We start from the raw sequence: 13,848 nt of genomic DNA on the forward strand, positions 1-13,848 counted from the left end.
TCTCCCTCTTTCATCGATAAATTTATTGACTACAGCAGTTGGATAATAAATCTCGTATTAGATGTTTTGATGTGTAGTATCGCTGTATGTTTTTACTCATTGTTTGTATTTTGACTCGCCCTACGGGCTCGTCAAAATACGGCACAACTCGTAAAAATATACAGCGGTACTACACACCAAAACATGTAATAAAATATATTTCCGTCACTCTTCGTCTCCTTCAATCAGCTTTCTTTTTTCGTTGACTACCCTAAAGAGGTGGTACACCCTTCCTGTTCATGGAAACATTTCCTGCTAAAAGCGCTTCATAGAAGAAAAAAAATTCGTTCTGTAATGTGAAGTTGTCACTTGTTTCCAGATTCCCTGTCGCCGTCAGGATCTAGCAGTGACTTGGATGTCACAGACTCTCCCAGAAGACTGACCCTGAAAAAGCCTGATCGGTCACGCACCCCTTCACGCGAACGCGAAAAAGCTCTGTCACGTGAGCGCCTGCTTGACTTGGGAGACGACAACGAAGGCAGACGGACACCGGAACTCAAATCACGTCGCGAAAGAACAATAAGCGAAATGTCTACCGCTTCTGAAGCAGCAGATATACTAGACCTTTCTACTACGTCTATTGACGGGGCTTTCTCGCAAAGGAAACGATTGACGTACGGGAGAACTATCAGCGAAACGTCGGTTCTTTCCGCGTTCAGTGACGGCTCGCGGCATTCCCAGCTGTATATCAACGCGAACAGTGAAGATTCTGATCCGTACGAGTACACCACCAAGATGTTAGATGATATTATATTCGGCCTTCCTTCTGGTCTACAGCCCGACACCGCACTGGAAGCCGTCCTGTGCACCTGTCATCAGTGTGTCAAATGTGGGAGATACTTGTATGACGAGGAGATCTTGGCTGGGTGGACTGCGGACGACTCGAATTTGAACACAGGGTAGGAGTTAACGAAACTATTTATGTTATGGATTTTATCCAAATGTAGACGACTGAAAGAGAAAAATAACCACTTAAAACTGTGAAGGAACAGTAACACAACAATGACAAAAGATTGTACGGATGGACAAAAATTGAAGAAGATTAAAACGGATTGCGAAATGGGTTTTTGCAATACGTGGGTTTTTGCAGTTCTACTTTGTGCAACGTTGCTGCAATGAAACTGTAACAAGGCATAGGGAGTTCAGGCTGTATTGCAAATTCAGGTGCAGGTTGTGTGAATCTCGTACGAATCTCGTTTCTTCTGTTATCTTGCAGATGCCCTTACTGCCAAACACAGCAAGTAGCAAACCTCACAATTAAAATCAAGGTATGTGGCACTGAAGTTGAGTGCGTTACAGTGTTCAAGGTTGAATTTTATAGAAGTGGAATCTAGGCCGCCTCTACAGACGATGAATGATATTTCTGACACTTTTTGATTGAAAAAAAAAGAAAGAAATCCCGTGGTAATAACTGTTTAGATTTTTCTCTGTCCATTCGAATGCGTTGAGGTGAAAATTGTCTCTATTACGAAACTGAATCATACTATTCTTACCTTTTCGAGGTACTTCTAGGTAATTCTATCTGCTAAGCTCAACCAACTCAGTTATTTAACTCGCAGTATGTGGCCAAGTAATTTCACTAAGATTGTCAGTAATACCAGAATTTAAGGGTATGTTCCTTTGAGATGATCCTGGTCAGGGGCAGTGATCCAGGATCACTCGGATCATGGTGGATTAAAAGAACTGATAAATCCTTCGCCAGAGGTGATTCATTGGCTCCGAGTTCCTTCGATGTATCATGATCTGAGTGTTCTTGAACCACTGATCCTGATCCAGATCATCGTAAAGGAACGCACCCTAATTGTGAAGTTACTACGTGTGCCTTATCGCTACCTCTGTATGCTGTAGTGTAAGAACTGTCAAGTTATCGAGGATTGCTCATGAATTTCAACAGTAACAGAAGTAAGAGCGGTTTTTGGTTTGAGTGTCGACAAGAAATTGGTTTTGGATCACCTCGCCACACGAAGTGTAGGATAGGATTATGTAGGATTATGTATTACGTAGGATTTTATTAATTTATAATTTTAGATAGTGCAGGTCCACATCAGGACTTAGCGTCTTGCCAATTTTGATCTCCAACCTGCTTTATCAAATAAATTATGTATGTATGTATGTATGTATGTACGTACGTACGTACGTACGATTGGCTTAAAAACTTGCGCCACCTTCTCGTCCAATCAGAAGTGAAACCAAAACCAATCTCGACTCGCTCGCACGCGTTTTCCCGCGCTTCGCGTCAGACACGTAATTACTTCGAGTTTTGATTGGTTCACTGGTTTGTCTGTCTCCTTTGTGATTGGCTAGAGTGATTTCTTTGGTTTTTGTTTGACAACACTCAGTTGAAAACCGCTGTAACGAATCAACTCAGTAACCTCGCAATTCAATTTTGAATGTTACGCTAACCGTGTACCGGATTTTCGTCTCTTGTTTAGGATTATCGAAACTGTTTTTCGTCTCACCCAAGCTCTGAGCTATCGTCCAGTATCAACAGCTTCGGAAGCTCCGAGCTTTTGCCGGGAAATTCCGAAGTGGAACCGAGTTCCGGACCGCTCAGTAACTCTGTACCGAGCACGATTGAATCCAGTCTTTTGATGCAGAAAATCACCAGTCCCACACGTCCACTCAGCGCCGCGATGTCGCCACCAGCGTCCAACCCAGTCCCCATCCGGGCTAGCCATCATCGCATGCGCCATAGCATCAGTGCGCCGTCGAGTGCAAGTGGCAGTCCCTCGGGAAGTCTACACGGCAGTCCAAGGCCTGGCTCGTGGATTCAACGCGCGCGTAGTAGTAACAGCACTTGCGGCAGCTACGGGAGTAGTTGGTATGGTAAGTGGAACATAACGTTATGAACAACTGAAAGCAGTGAAACAAAAATAATGGATGAAGCGTTAGAGCTGTAGTTTCTTATTGCAATTAATTAACCACAAGATGTACAGAAAAATCTTTACTTTGCAAGTGCGATACGACTTAAATTTTTGAAGCCCTGATTTGGGGAGGGTTAGTGGAGGAGTGGATATCGTTTTAATTCTTAAAGCAGTTAGCGCAAAAGGAAATAATTAAAAAGCATTTTTATTGTGTATTTCTTTTTAAAACAGAACATCAGCAATTTGTTATTTCTGTGCTTGTAGGTAGTTCCAAACAGCTGCTACAAAATAACTCTTTTTCTGTTTAGAAAATGTGTTGCCGTCTTGAAAATTGAAGAGCAAAATAATTCAAATTGTATTTTGAAGAAATTGAATTAAAGGAGGCTTGTAAGAGAAGGGTCTACGTTATAATCACCGCATTTACTATATTGATGATACGTGATTGTGAACTCAACATTCCCTTTTTTATTCCTGTATTTTTAGTGTCCAGAGCCCCGGAAGAAAGAGAAATAATTACAGTTCCATATCTCAATCCGCTGGTTTTGAGAAAGGAACTTGAGAACATGTTTGAGAATGACGGCATTACCACACTTCAGTTTCCAGAAGTCGTGCAAGAGAAGAGTATCATATTCTGGAACCTGGTGAGTAAAGGAACATGAAATATGTCATGACGACATTACTACTATTGAGTACAATTGTACTTGTTATATGTACGGTTAATCAAATGGTGACGAGTCAAATTAGGAAATAATTTCACGCGCGTCTTGTCAAAATTCTTATAATTTCCCAAGCCTTTAGGCGAGTGATATTATTAGAATTTTGACGGAAGGTAAGAGAAATTATTTCCCAATTTCACGAGTATACCATTGTATACCATTGTAATTGGACAGTACGCGTCATTTTGCGCGCGATGTTGCGGTACACTCTGTTGGGTAAACTGCGGTGTTTTTCAGCATTCACAACGACGTTTAATAGTTCAGCGCTCAATCGTTGGTTTGTTCGTTTCTCGAATTTTGTCATAGTTTTGATTAATTGGTAACAGGACATCGTGTCGTCCAATTCAGTCTGTAATCACGAGACGAGAAATATTCACTTTAACACAGTCTTGTTTTCCGATGCAACTTGATCACTCACAAAACTAACTGAAGAGCTAAACAGCCACATAATCAAGCAAAACCTTGTAAAAACTGCTCGCTGTATAATCATTTTGCAGGTGTGGTATTTTAAGCGGCTTGAGCTACCGTCCCATTTAGCAGATCACGTATTGTCAACATACCCCAGCAACGAAAGAGCCGACAGATTTGAGGTATGAAACTTAAAACTCTCCCTCTAATAGTATCCAGTGAGCGCAAGTATTGGAATGGGTCTGTAATAAATTGCCCCGGGTCAATTCCACGTGACTAAGTAAAATAAGCGTGCAAAGAAAGTGGTGTCCGATAACCCGGGGCTAGGGGATTTTCCAGTCGGGCTATTCTATCTACCACTTTCCCGACGTTGCCTTGTGTGCATCCGTCTCCCCCGCCCGCCCTCTCCCCGCCTTTCAAAAAAAATCAAGGAGAGGTGGGGCGGATGCACACAGGCTCTCCCGACGGGCATGCATGTGAAGTTTCTTCGGAAAAAGTGTTTTGAGGAACTTCAAATTACAGAAGCACAATAAGAGATGAAATTTCCTAGGGCTTGTGAAAATGACTCTCGGCTAGTGCATCATAGGTCCAGCTTCCCCGACGAATAAAGTCCGTTAATTGGTTTTGTTTGTACCCTGAAAATGTGTACATATTCATACATAAGACCTGCTGACGGGTGATTGATCACGTGACAGGAACGGCGCAGCAACTCGGGGCTTGGTACCCAGGTCCTGGTGTCCACGTCATGGGACGGTGAAAGGGAGGAATATGACGTGGTTCCACTGTACGTCCTGTGGAATGCACCAGGTGAGTGCGAGTACTTCTTACGGACTGTCAGACATTTATTATATAGTGAGAACGATTTTCACTTGAGTTTTGAAAAAGTAGTTGGTTTTGCATTACAACGCTACGCTATTGGCCTAAGAAGACTCGCGCTACTTTTTTATCGAATCAAAAGTAAGACTAAAACTCTCGCGCTTTGCGTCAGCTACACGCATTTTGTTCGAGTTTTGATTGGTTCTAGATTCTCAGTGTCTTTTGCGATTGGCTAGAGTGATTACTTTGGGCTTAGTTTTGCGACACTCAATTGAAAACCGCTCCATATCAAAGACATTATACCCCAATTGATTTTCTATATTCTCCTCATGTGTATACCTGTCAATGTCTTGAAACTGTACGGTGTATTCAGATGTCGATCTCATTATGGAGTGAAAAAGGGCAGCTTGACCAAACGAAGCGTGCTACTAGTTTGCTGTCGCTTGCTAACTGGTTAACGTTGTTTTTTTTCACCACTCTGTTTTACCTTGTAGCGGACCAGCAAGGTTCTCTGATGGACAAAGGATTAACAACTAGAAAGTAAGAGTAAAACCGAGGATTCCTTCTCTATCTTTGCAATAATTGTTGTTACATATGATACTGATTTTTGTTGTGATAATTATGGCTTCTCCTTCCAAAATATGTTGGTCTGAAGTTTGAAAAAGGTCCAAACACATTGGGTTCTCTTGTAAAAGTTATTGGAAAGAAAATTACGTGGTATTGGTTGTTGTTTTTGTTGTCTGTGTTCAGGTTAAAAAGTAGATTCCATATTCATTGTTGCCTTACGTCTGGTTAGTAATAGATCACAGATGATGTCCATATATTGTAAGCAAAAAAACAGTGGCACACGTGGGGTTAGCCGAGTGTGTCGGATTTTTTTAACCACAGTTTGACGCCTTCTGTGGTCTATTACTGAACAGACGGACGGCATCATGGGACCCAACTGTTTCATACAATAAAGAAACAAAAAAAAAAATGTTAATGATGTCATCTATATGTCTGTCCTCTAATAGATCATAGATAAGAACCAATCAAACTGCGAGAATAATTTGACTTATTATATAACCATAATGGCTGACATAAGGATCTGTCTGTTTTCACTATCTTGTAGCGTAATGCAGTCTGTGGTGGCTCATATACAAGAAAACGACGTGTACAGCCCAACTGTAATCCTACTGGAGGAAAGAAATCGACAGAAGAACATCAACCCAAACGCAAAATGGTATGTGCACTCACCTAATATGTCTAAGCAGCACTTAATTCCTTCCCTTCGAGAGTCAAACCTCGATCACTTATAATGTTGTTTTAATTTTGGGGGGGTAAATCTTAGTGTGTGACGATTCTAGCCTGCGTCACAAGGGCTCCCGAGCCGTACCAATGAAACAGTAATGAATGAAATGCAGGAAAGTATTCATTTGTCCGAGAACCCTCGCTACGAAGACTGACCATTCAAATGAACGCTATTGATCAGTACTTTTATTTGATAGAGTTTATTAGCTGTGTAAGGAAGTTCTAACCTATAATCTAATCTCCTCCTTCCCCTCCCCTCCCCTCCCCTCCTTCTTTCTTTCAAATTTTGTGGTAGAGTATTCTTTGGGGGAAAAGTTTGAAAAGTTTTAGAAAACGTTATGAAGGTGGGGATACTGTTAGAGGAGGATTACTTGGTTAATTCTGGCTGAGTGGAGCAAGTTAGAGAATAATACAAGAATTAGTTAATTGGGAGATTAATTACAGCAATAAAGTAATGTTAAGTGTCTTTTACCTTATTTGTTAATGCGAGCGTGTCTTGCATCGTTGTTGTAAACAAGTGTTTATTTGTTTTTAAAGGAGTGTTTATCGAGAATTATTGTTCTTGTCCTTGACCGCTTGTGGAGCTGAAAACATTGACGTTGGTAAGTGATCAACATTCACCTTCCGCTCTCAATTGTAATACGCTGAACACCTGAGAGGTGTTGAGAATAACGGAAATAATCGAGTAATTGATGTGATGTACATGTGTCACCAATACACACGGTTGCTTAAACCTCGTTGTACCTTGTCATTCCTTGTAACTCTAAAAGTTTCTGTGGCACCTGAATGGTTGTAGCAGGAGAACACCTTGCCCTTCCTTTGGTATCGCACAACAGCCCCCTTTCGTTAAGTTCTTTCGTTCAGTGCTCCATGGACGTTCCCGTGTCGGTATTTCTACCGTCCTCTTAATGTTTGTTATCGGAAGAAACATTAAAGAAATAGTTCGTATAGTTCTGGGCTAGGTTACTTGTGAAAAGAGCTGGTATTGGTGACTGACTTTTTGAAAATCTAAGTGGTAGTCATCTTCAGAGTCAAGTGAAAAGTGTTTGTCAGTCGATGGTTTTCTGGTCCGTTGAAAATTATTGATCAGTTTAGCCTGTTTGATTTTGGCTGTAAGACTCGTGTAAAGTTTGCTAACAGTCATTTTCGATCCATATATTGTTAGTTGAATTAAGTCGTTATGTTGGGGTTCGCCCGTCTCTTTTGTCGTGAAAATCGTTTGTAAGTTGCCGGTAGATGTTTGCATCCGTTGAGAGGCGTTTTTCCAAGTTGGTGTACCAGCTTTCCAGAGTCGCCCGTTGAAAATAGTTTTTGACGGAAACTTCTGATACTCCTGGGTTTACTGTATCAAAGAAAGAGGTATATGGCAATCAACAGAGTTCATTTGTATTGCACTACTTGCTTTACAGATGCCTTCGACAAGGAATACCGACGCGCCTACAAGCGCCTGTTCGACTCCAAAAACTACTCCGACCTGTTATGTCCAGAGGACAGAACTCCGCCGGCACGAGCTGTATATTGCAGGCGCACGTTCGACACGCCTACCCTCCAACCCAGGCTTCCGCAATACCTCGTCTCCTCCTTTACGTGAGAAACCAGGAACACTCATCTTTACCCATTTGTGCGTGATGCCCTACTGAGAATAGATGTGGGGTTTGAGCGTCCCGGGAGTTTGTGTGAGGGCTTTGAAGAGTCGAGATTTTCTAAATTATTTTTGATTCCACGGAAGATCCGCTCTAGATTTTGAGACGGTCCAAGTCGCTGGTGTATGGATGGTGCGGGATAATATGTTCGGAAAGTGTTACCTTTCCAACTCGGCGAAAAAGGAATATTGAAGAAGAAAAGGAATAAGACGAGTGAAAAGGAGTGGAAATGACATTATGAGAACTATTTTTTATCGTAAGTAAATCACATGCGTAATAACATCGCTTGTTTGTGGGCTTAACATCAGCGTGACATTTACACGCGACTAAACTTTCATACGTGTCCTATTTCTAAGTGCCTGTCCTTATTGGAATTGTGTTAAGTAAGAAAAAAAAATACAATGTTACATCGATTTTCTTGTAGAAGATCCTGTCACTTGGGGCTATGTAGCATGACCTTAGTAATTTTCAACAAAATAGTCTTTCTTTAGAAAACAGTCGGATTAATGGTGTAGCATTTTCTTTTTCAACGTAAGAGCTGTTCTTCGTCGACTGTCTAAAATTAGCAGAAAGTACGCGCAGCGCAAGTCACTGTAACCGCTGATAGTGCAGCAAACCAATCAGAGCACGAACCGCGCAAAGTCTTGTAACTGTTGCATGGAGGCGCGTTCCTAAGCGCGGGAAAGGTGTGACTGCTGGTAATCGTGGGAAAAGATTCGTGCACCAAACTGCATTGTATTTGGTTTTGCTCCGTTCGGCGGAGACAATGACGTCATCGTCGCGGTGTACAACACGCACGCTGCACAAAGGTTAACCGCTGTGCCAAGTATTCATTAGTAGGAAAATGATGTAATCAATTTAGCTAAGCAATTCATCAATTCAACGATGTTAATGCATTGATTTCGCATACTTGGGAAATATATATATTTTCAATCGCTTTTTTATTATTCACTTGTTGCTTTCAAGAGGATTGTAATTTACCTCAAGCGGAATTTATTCTCCGCAAGAATTGTGCGAAAACATTTACAACAACGAAAATTTTATTGAGTAATGGCGTTTAGAATCAAAACCTTGAGAAAGGACAATAAAAGTGAAATTTTATTCATTCATCGTACCAACACGATTCTTACGTAAACTTTTACAGATTTTAAAAGCTCACAAAATTACGAAAATTGAAGTCCTCTAATACATTTGTAAACATGTAATGTAGTGTTTCGCTTGCTTAGTTTAACCCTTGGGCAAATTGGATTGTTGTTGAGTAAAGATATTGCCGTCGTGGAACAAGTGCCAAGTTTCGTTGAATTCTCGTCCGTAAGAATGAGTGAGGCCGCCGGACATTTTATGCCAGTATAGTTGCTATTCGTGCAGTAAGGGCTCACAGGAGCAAAATATTGAGCTCTAGAGAACCCGGGGGGGGGGTACTTCTAGAACAATTAATTGGGTGGGGATGTGCGGTCCGCTTCCCAAACCTTTACCCTTTTATTAACAAAATCTGCGATTTTCTGTACCCTATTTAAGACCTGGCCCTTAAATCAATACACTGTTTCAGACCTGCCTTACATTTAGTTCCCTAAAAATAGGCCGATGTTTGAAGGCATTGTGAATGGCTTTTGGTGATGGTCTTGTCGATAATGTTGAAAAAGTAGCTACTATAAAGCATACCCGATTCAAGACTAAAGTGCAAAAACCATACCTAATTTGAGACCAAAATGGCCAAAATCGATCACCTATTTCTGAACAAAAGGGCTAAAAAACTATACCCTTTGGGGTCGCACATACCTATATAGCCTACATAAGGGAGTACCCCCTTCTCCTGTTCCGGGTAGAGAAGGTGACAGAATGATCCTGTGAGCTTTTAGTTACTCGGTCAAGGTGGAAAATATTTAATGAAAGCCAACTGGAGTGAATCTTATGCCAGTGAGCCAGTAGCTTGTGAATGTGAAATAGTATATAGTGCTTGACTAACTAGCGCAAGTGTGTATATAATTCAGGTCAGTGTTTTTAATGAAATTGTACAGCGCTCATAAATCGTGAAATTCAGCGAACTACTGTGAACGCTCGTGCTTATCATTGTGCAATAAAAAGATGAGCTTTTTAATAGCAGTTTGATTTTGTTGATGCCGCAAATCAGGTCGTCAGACTCGAGCGATCCGCTTTGGGGGCCTGGAGCTAGGTTGAAGTGTACCGCACTAAACACTTCAAATTCTTCCCTAGGCTTGGTTTGCAATAAGACATCGAGATTATTCTGAATTTAATAGATAACTCTCAGCCTCTTATGACTTCGCGTCATTTTTATAGTCCGCCATCTTGAACTTCCCCATTCATTCAAAATAGTATAATGACCGTGAAAAGCTCAAGGAAACTAAAAAAAGCAGGCGAACGTCCTGTCAAAAAAAAAAAAAATTGGCTCGGCTCGCTTGTCAAAATGCGGTTACTATGGCAATGGAAATGATGTGGAGAAACAATAGAGCATTTCCGAGTTACCTTGTGCCTCTGTTTCAACTACAAGAAGAGTCCTCGAGCCAAACGTTTCATATGAAAATGAGTTTGATTTGCATGAAAATGACCCTGCAGGTGGAACACATTTTCATATGAATGGTTTCGCGTGAAGACTCGTTTTGACACAGGCAAGAGGCAACTCAGAAGTGGCCTATTGACACATCTAAACTTTCGCGAGGGATGAATTTAAGAGAACAAAATCCTTCCCAGGAATCAGAAAAACCTGAAAGGACCACTCCCTCCCCCTGATTGTAAGAACTCTTCCCTTTTCAAGTTTTCTCAGTGCAACCTTGATACTGTCAATAGGCCATATTGGTATTCTCGGTATTGGACTGGAACTAGCTTGCAATAGAGGCTCATGCGGGGGAATATAATTAAACATAGAATAATCTCATTTGCATCTGAAAAGACTCCCCGCAATAGCCTCACTTGCAAGCTAGTTCCAGTCCAATACCGAGAAAACGAATATGGCCTATTTAATTTGATATTTTCGCTCGACTTGAATCTAATTATTTATCAAGGAGATTTCTTTTCAAGGTACCGTTAAGATTAGTTATGTAATGTTATAACCGAAAGAGAAGAATCTCTCATGTAAACCAATTTTGCCAATAGAAAGGTAATCATTGGCATTGATTGGTTTTTTAACGAAATAGACGGCTGTTTGAATTGCTTTAATTTTTTCAGATAACTCTTTATTGAAGAACTTACAGATTGTATTTTTAAGCGGGTCACCGCTCCTATTAATCATAAATTCTCATTTCTACCATTGGATTGCTCGATGTCTTTTCGATCTAGGGCCAAATTCCTCCTTCTAGCATGTTTGGGAAGACCCTTTTAGTGCTTAAGCCTAGAGGAAGGGAAATTAAACGAATTGAATTTCTGGGAAAAACATCTAAAGTCATCGAGAAAGGTTACCAAGTTGTTGAATTTGTCTGAAGTATGCCATTCCAGAAAAATGTTAAATCTTCGGCTGCGTGGTATTAGAAGATTAGAGAATAAACTTCCATAGATATTGCGACAGCTGTTCTTTGGGCATGTTATTTAATACATTCATTACACCTTACAACTATGTTGTAGTTCAATATTACCCCTGGTATACAATTTGGGTTTTTCTTTGTTTCATTCACATTAACCGACCCGTCCCGTGCAGCATAATAAAGGAAATTGTCAAATTTTCCAAAGAGTAAAATTGAACCCCAACTATTACGCTGAGCATATTAACCTGATTGATGAATTTTGAATTGCTTTGAACTGTTCAACCTAAATTATAAGTTTAAACTATAAACACCTAGTTGATGCAATAGGTGGCCAATCATCCACCAAGGATCTGCTTGGTTGTCCTGTTGCCTTTCCATTTCTAATGGCAGCCACAGGACTTCACTACGAAGTCGTTCATCTGCTTGAGAACATAGGTGCTTTCCCCTGGACCACCATGGTACAACATGGAAATGGAGCCTAGCTTATCCGGGACACAGCAAGGTGCAGCCGCCAGATCCGAGTCCTGCTGACTGAGGAACAACTGCAGCCGGGCGTGGTTTGTCTTCATTTTGTTAACGTCAGGAATTTGGCACGCGCCTGCGCAGTGGTAGGCTGAGAACATCCTGGGAGCTATGACCCAGTCATCCCATCCAAGGTCTTTAAAGTGGATGATCTGGTCAAGCCGTCGGCAAGGGCCTGTGTGGCTGGCAAGGACAGATCTGGGGTGGCGCTGTTGCAAAGTTGCCTGGAATGAGACATTTAACACTTCAAGAAATCTATTTTCCGTGTCACTGCAGTGGAGGAGCAGCAGAAGTTGCAAACTCGGGTCTGTTTGCCTCGTTGCAAATCGGATCGCGGGCGCCATGTTTGACTCGTTGATGTGAACAGCAAGGCCCGCGTTGCTTGCTGGATTGCGGTCCCAATGGCGAATGATATCCAGTGGAATCGTGAAACTTATCCAGCCGGTGGTTTCCATGGATACAGGCTGAGATGACACCCGTTTGCCGCTGTAAATGTCTTCGATTTGAATGTTCACCGTCGAGTTTGCATTTTCGTCAAGCGTGGAAGGCAGTTTGTAGAGCTCAAGTTCAGCGAACCTCAGGACTTTCGTTTTCTTGATCGTAACGTTGAATTTAAAGTTCCGGTCACTAAGACCACCTGTGAGAATTACATGAACAAAAATGTGAACCCTGACTAAAGACAATTCAGTTTCATAAGAAATGCAGTCATTAGAGTTTGCTTTCAAAATCGTAAGACTCCAATACTGTGAAATTTATCGGTTACAAATCATCTGAAAACCGATTTGTTTGACTGCACATCTACAACAGAGGAAAACAAAGCGCAAAGCTAGCCAGAACCTCCAACCCAACCCTACCCCACCCTCCCTAAAAAAGTGAAAATTAACTTGACGCTGGAAAAAAGTTCTCGCTCAGAAAAATCGCTTACCTCTACTTCCTCTCCTCTTCTGAAATAAATACTAGTGTTAAATAATGTGTATCCAAGGACAGCGCATAGGCTTGCCACTCTTTGGAAGAATTTTAAACGCACTGCTTGTCACATCAAATGATGGGAGTTCGTGCCAGGTTTTACTGAGTCGCTTGTGCCAGCATCGTGAACCCCCCCCGGGGGGGGGTACTCTCGTATAAATAGGACGGGGGTGCTCGTCGGAAATTTTGAAAAGGACCCTTAGGAGGTACCAAGATCCAGTTTTTTGGGTGTGGCTTGAAATTTTTTCTCCCCTAAGGGGATCTGTAAGGTACTAATTCTTACATAACACATTATCTCCTGTCATATTTTTTCGCCTAAAAGATACCGCGAAAGCTTCAGCTGTGGACATTTTGAGGCTTAATACCCTAAGAGGTACCAAAACTGCTTTTTAACCCCTAAAAGGTACCACGAGCACCCCCGTCCTTTTTATTTGGGAGTCCCCTTCCCCCCCCGCGGCACGTGAAACATACCATTGGTAATGTCGAGACTGAGTAAAATATGGCTTCCAAAAATAAGCAGTCAGTCACTTAACCAAAACAAGCTCCACGAGAATAAGTTATAAAAGATACCTGGCTGACCTGACGGAAACCGCTCAACGATAATATCATAGTACATGTAAACTTAACACCGTCACTGCAGAAATAGTTTAAAACAAATTTCTATCAGATTGGCAGCTTGAGTGTAAATAATTATCGACATTTTCATCGTAGTTAGTAAAAATATGTCATAACCTTATATCTTATTTTGTATACATGTTTAATTATTTTTCCGAAGCCTGAAATTTGAAGTAAAGAGACTCTGTTGATTAGGTAAATATAGAATCAATGAGCCCTCATTCCGTAAAGATTCTGGCGAAGTCAGTGATCTTTTTTTCCCTGTTGAATTACTTTTCACAAGACAAAATAGTTTTAGATGCCTCATTGGCGTTTTTCGGCAAGTGATAGGAGACAAAACAACTAGATTAAAAGATTTCGGCAGGGAATGTTTGAAAGTAATGAATATTTTGCGGCCAATATTTCAAAACAAAAGCTTCTTCTTATTTGTTTTCCCTTTCTCATGTTTACTTTTTTGGTTTCCGGACTTAAAAAAAAAAAACAATAATCTACT

The 13,848-nt window shown here is 41.2% G+C and overlaps 2 protein-coding genes across 2 annotated transcripts in view; one reads left to right on the forward strand and one right to left on the reverse strand.

Annotated features, from left to right (window-relative positions):
• Positions 1-9,874, forward strand: part of LOC110049218 (C-myc promoter-binding protein-like) — a 35,308-nt gene extending 25,434 nt beyond the window's left edge. Inside the window, exons 30-39 of the mRNA XM_020755002.2 lie at positions 359-938; positions 1,256-1,307; positions 2,472-2,865; positions 3,387-3,544; positions 4,117-4,209; positions 4,723-4,834; positions 5,338-5,383; positions 5,955-6,065; positions 6,671-6,735; positions 7,543-9,874. Coding sequence (XP_020610661.1) covers positions 359-938; positions 1,256-1,307; positions 2,472-2,865; positions 3,387-3,544; positions 4,117-4,209; positions 4,723-4,834; positions 5,338-5,383; positions 5,955-6,065; positions 6,671-6,735; positions 7,543-7,724 — 1,793 coding nt within the window. The 3' untranslated portion in view covers positions 7,725-9,874. The remainder of the gene's footprint in view (positions 1-358; positions 939-1,255; positions 1,308-2,471; positions 2,866-3,386; positions 3,545-4,116; positions 4,210-4,722; positions 4,835-5,337; positions 5,384-5,954; positions 6,066-6,670; positions 6,736-7,542) is intronic.
• Positions 9,875-10,930: 1,056 nt separating this feature from the next.
• Positions 10,931-13,848, reverse strand: part of LOC110049220 (bone morphogenetic protein 8A-like) — a 4,097-nt gene continuing 1,179 nt past the window's right edge. The window contains exon 2 of the mRNA XM_020755004.2: positions 10,931-12,411. Within this exon, the coding sequence (XP_020610663.1) occupies positions 11,633-12,411 (779 nt within the window). The 3' untranslated portion in view covers positions 10,931-11,632. The remainder of the gene's footprint in view (positions 12,412-13,848) is intronic.

The sequence above is a fragment of the Orbicella faveolata genome, unplaced genomic scaffold (genome assembly GCF_042242905.1).
Source record: "Orbicella faveolata isolate gen_17 unplaced genomic scaffold, um_ofav_v1 contig_26, whole genome shotgun sequence".
Lineage (NCBI taxonomy): Eukaryota > Metazoa > Cnidaria > Anthozoa > Scleractinia > Merulinidae > Orbicella > Orbicella faveolata.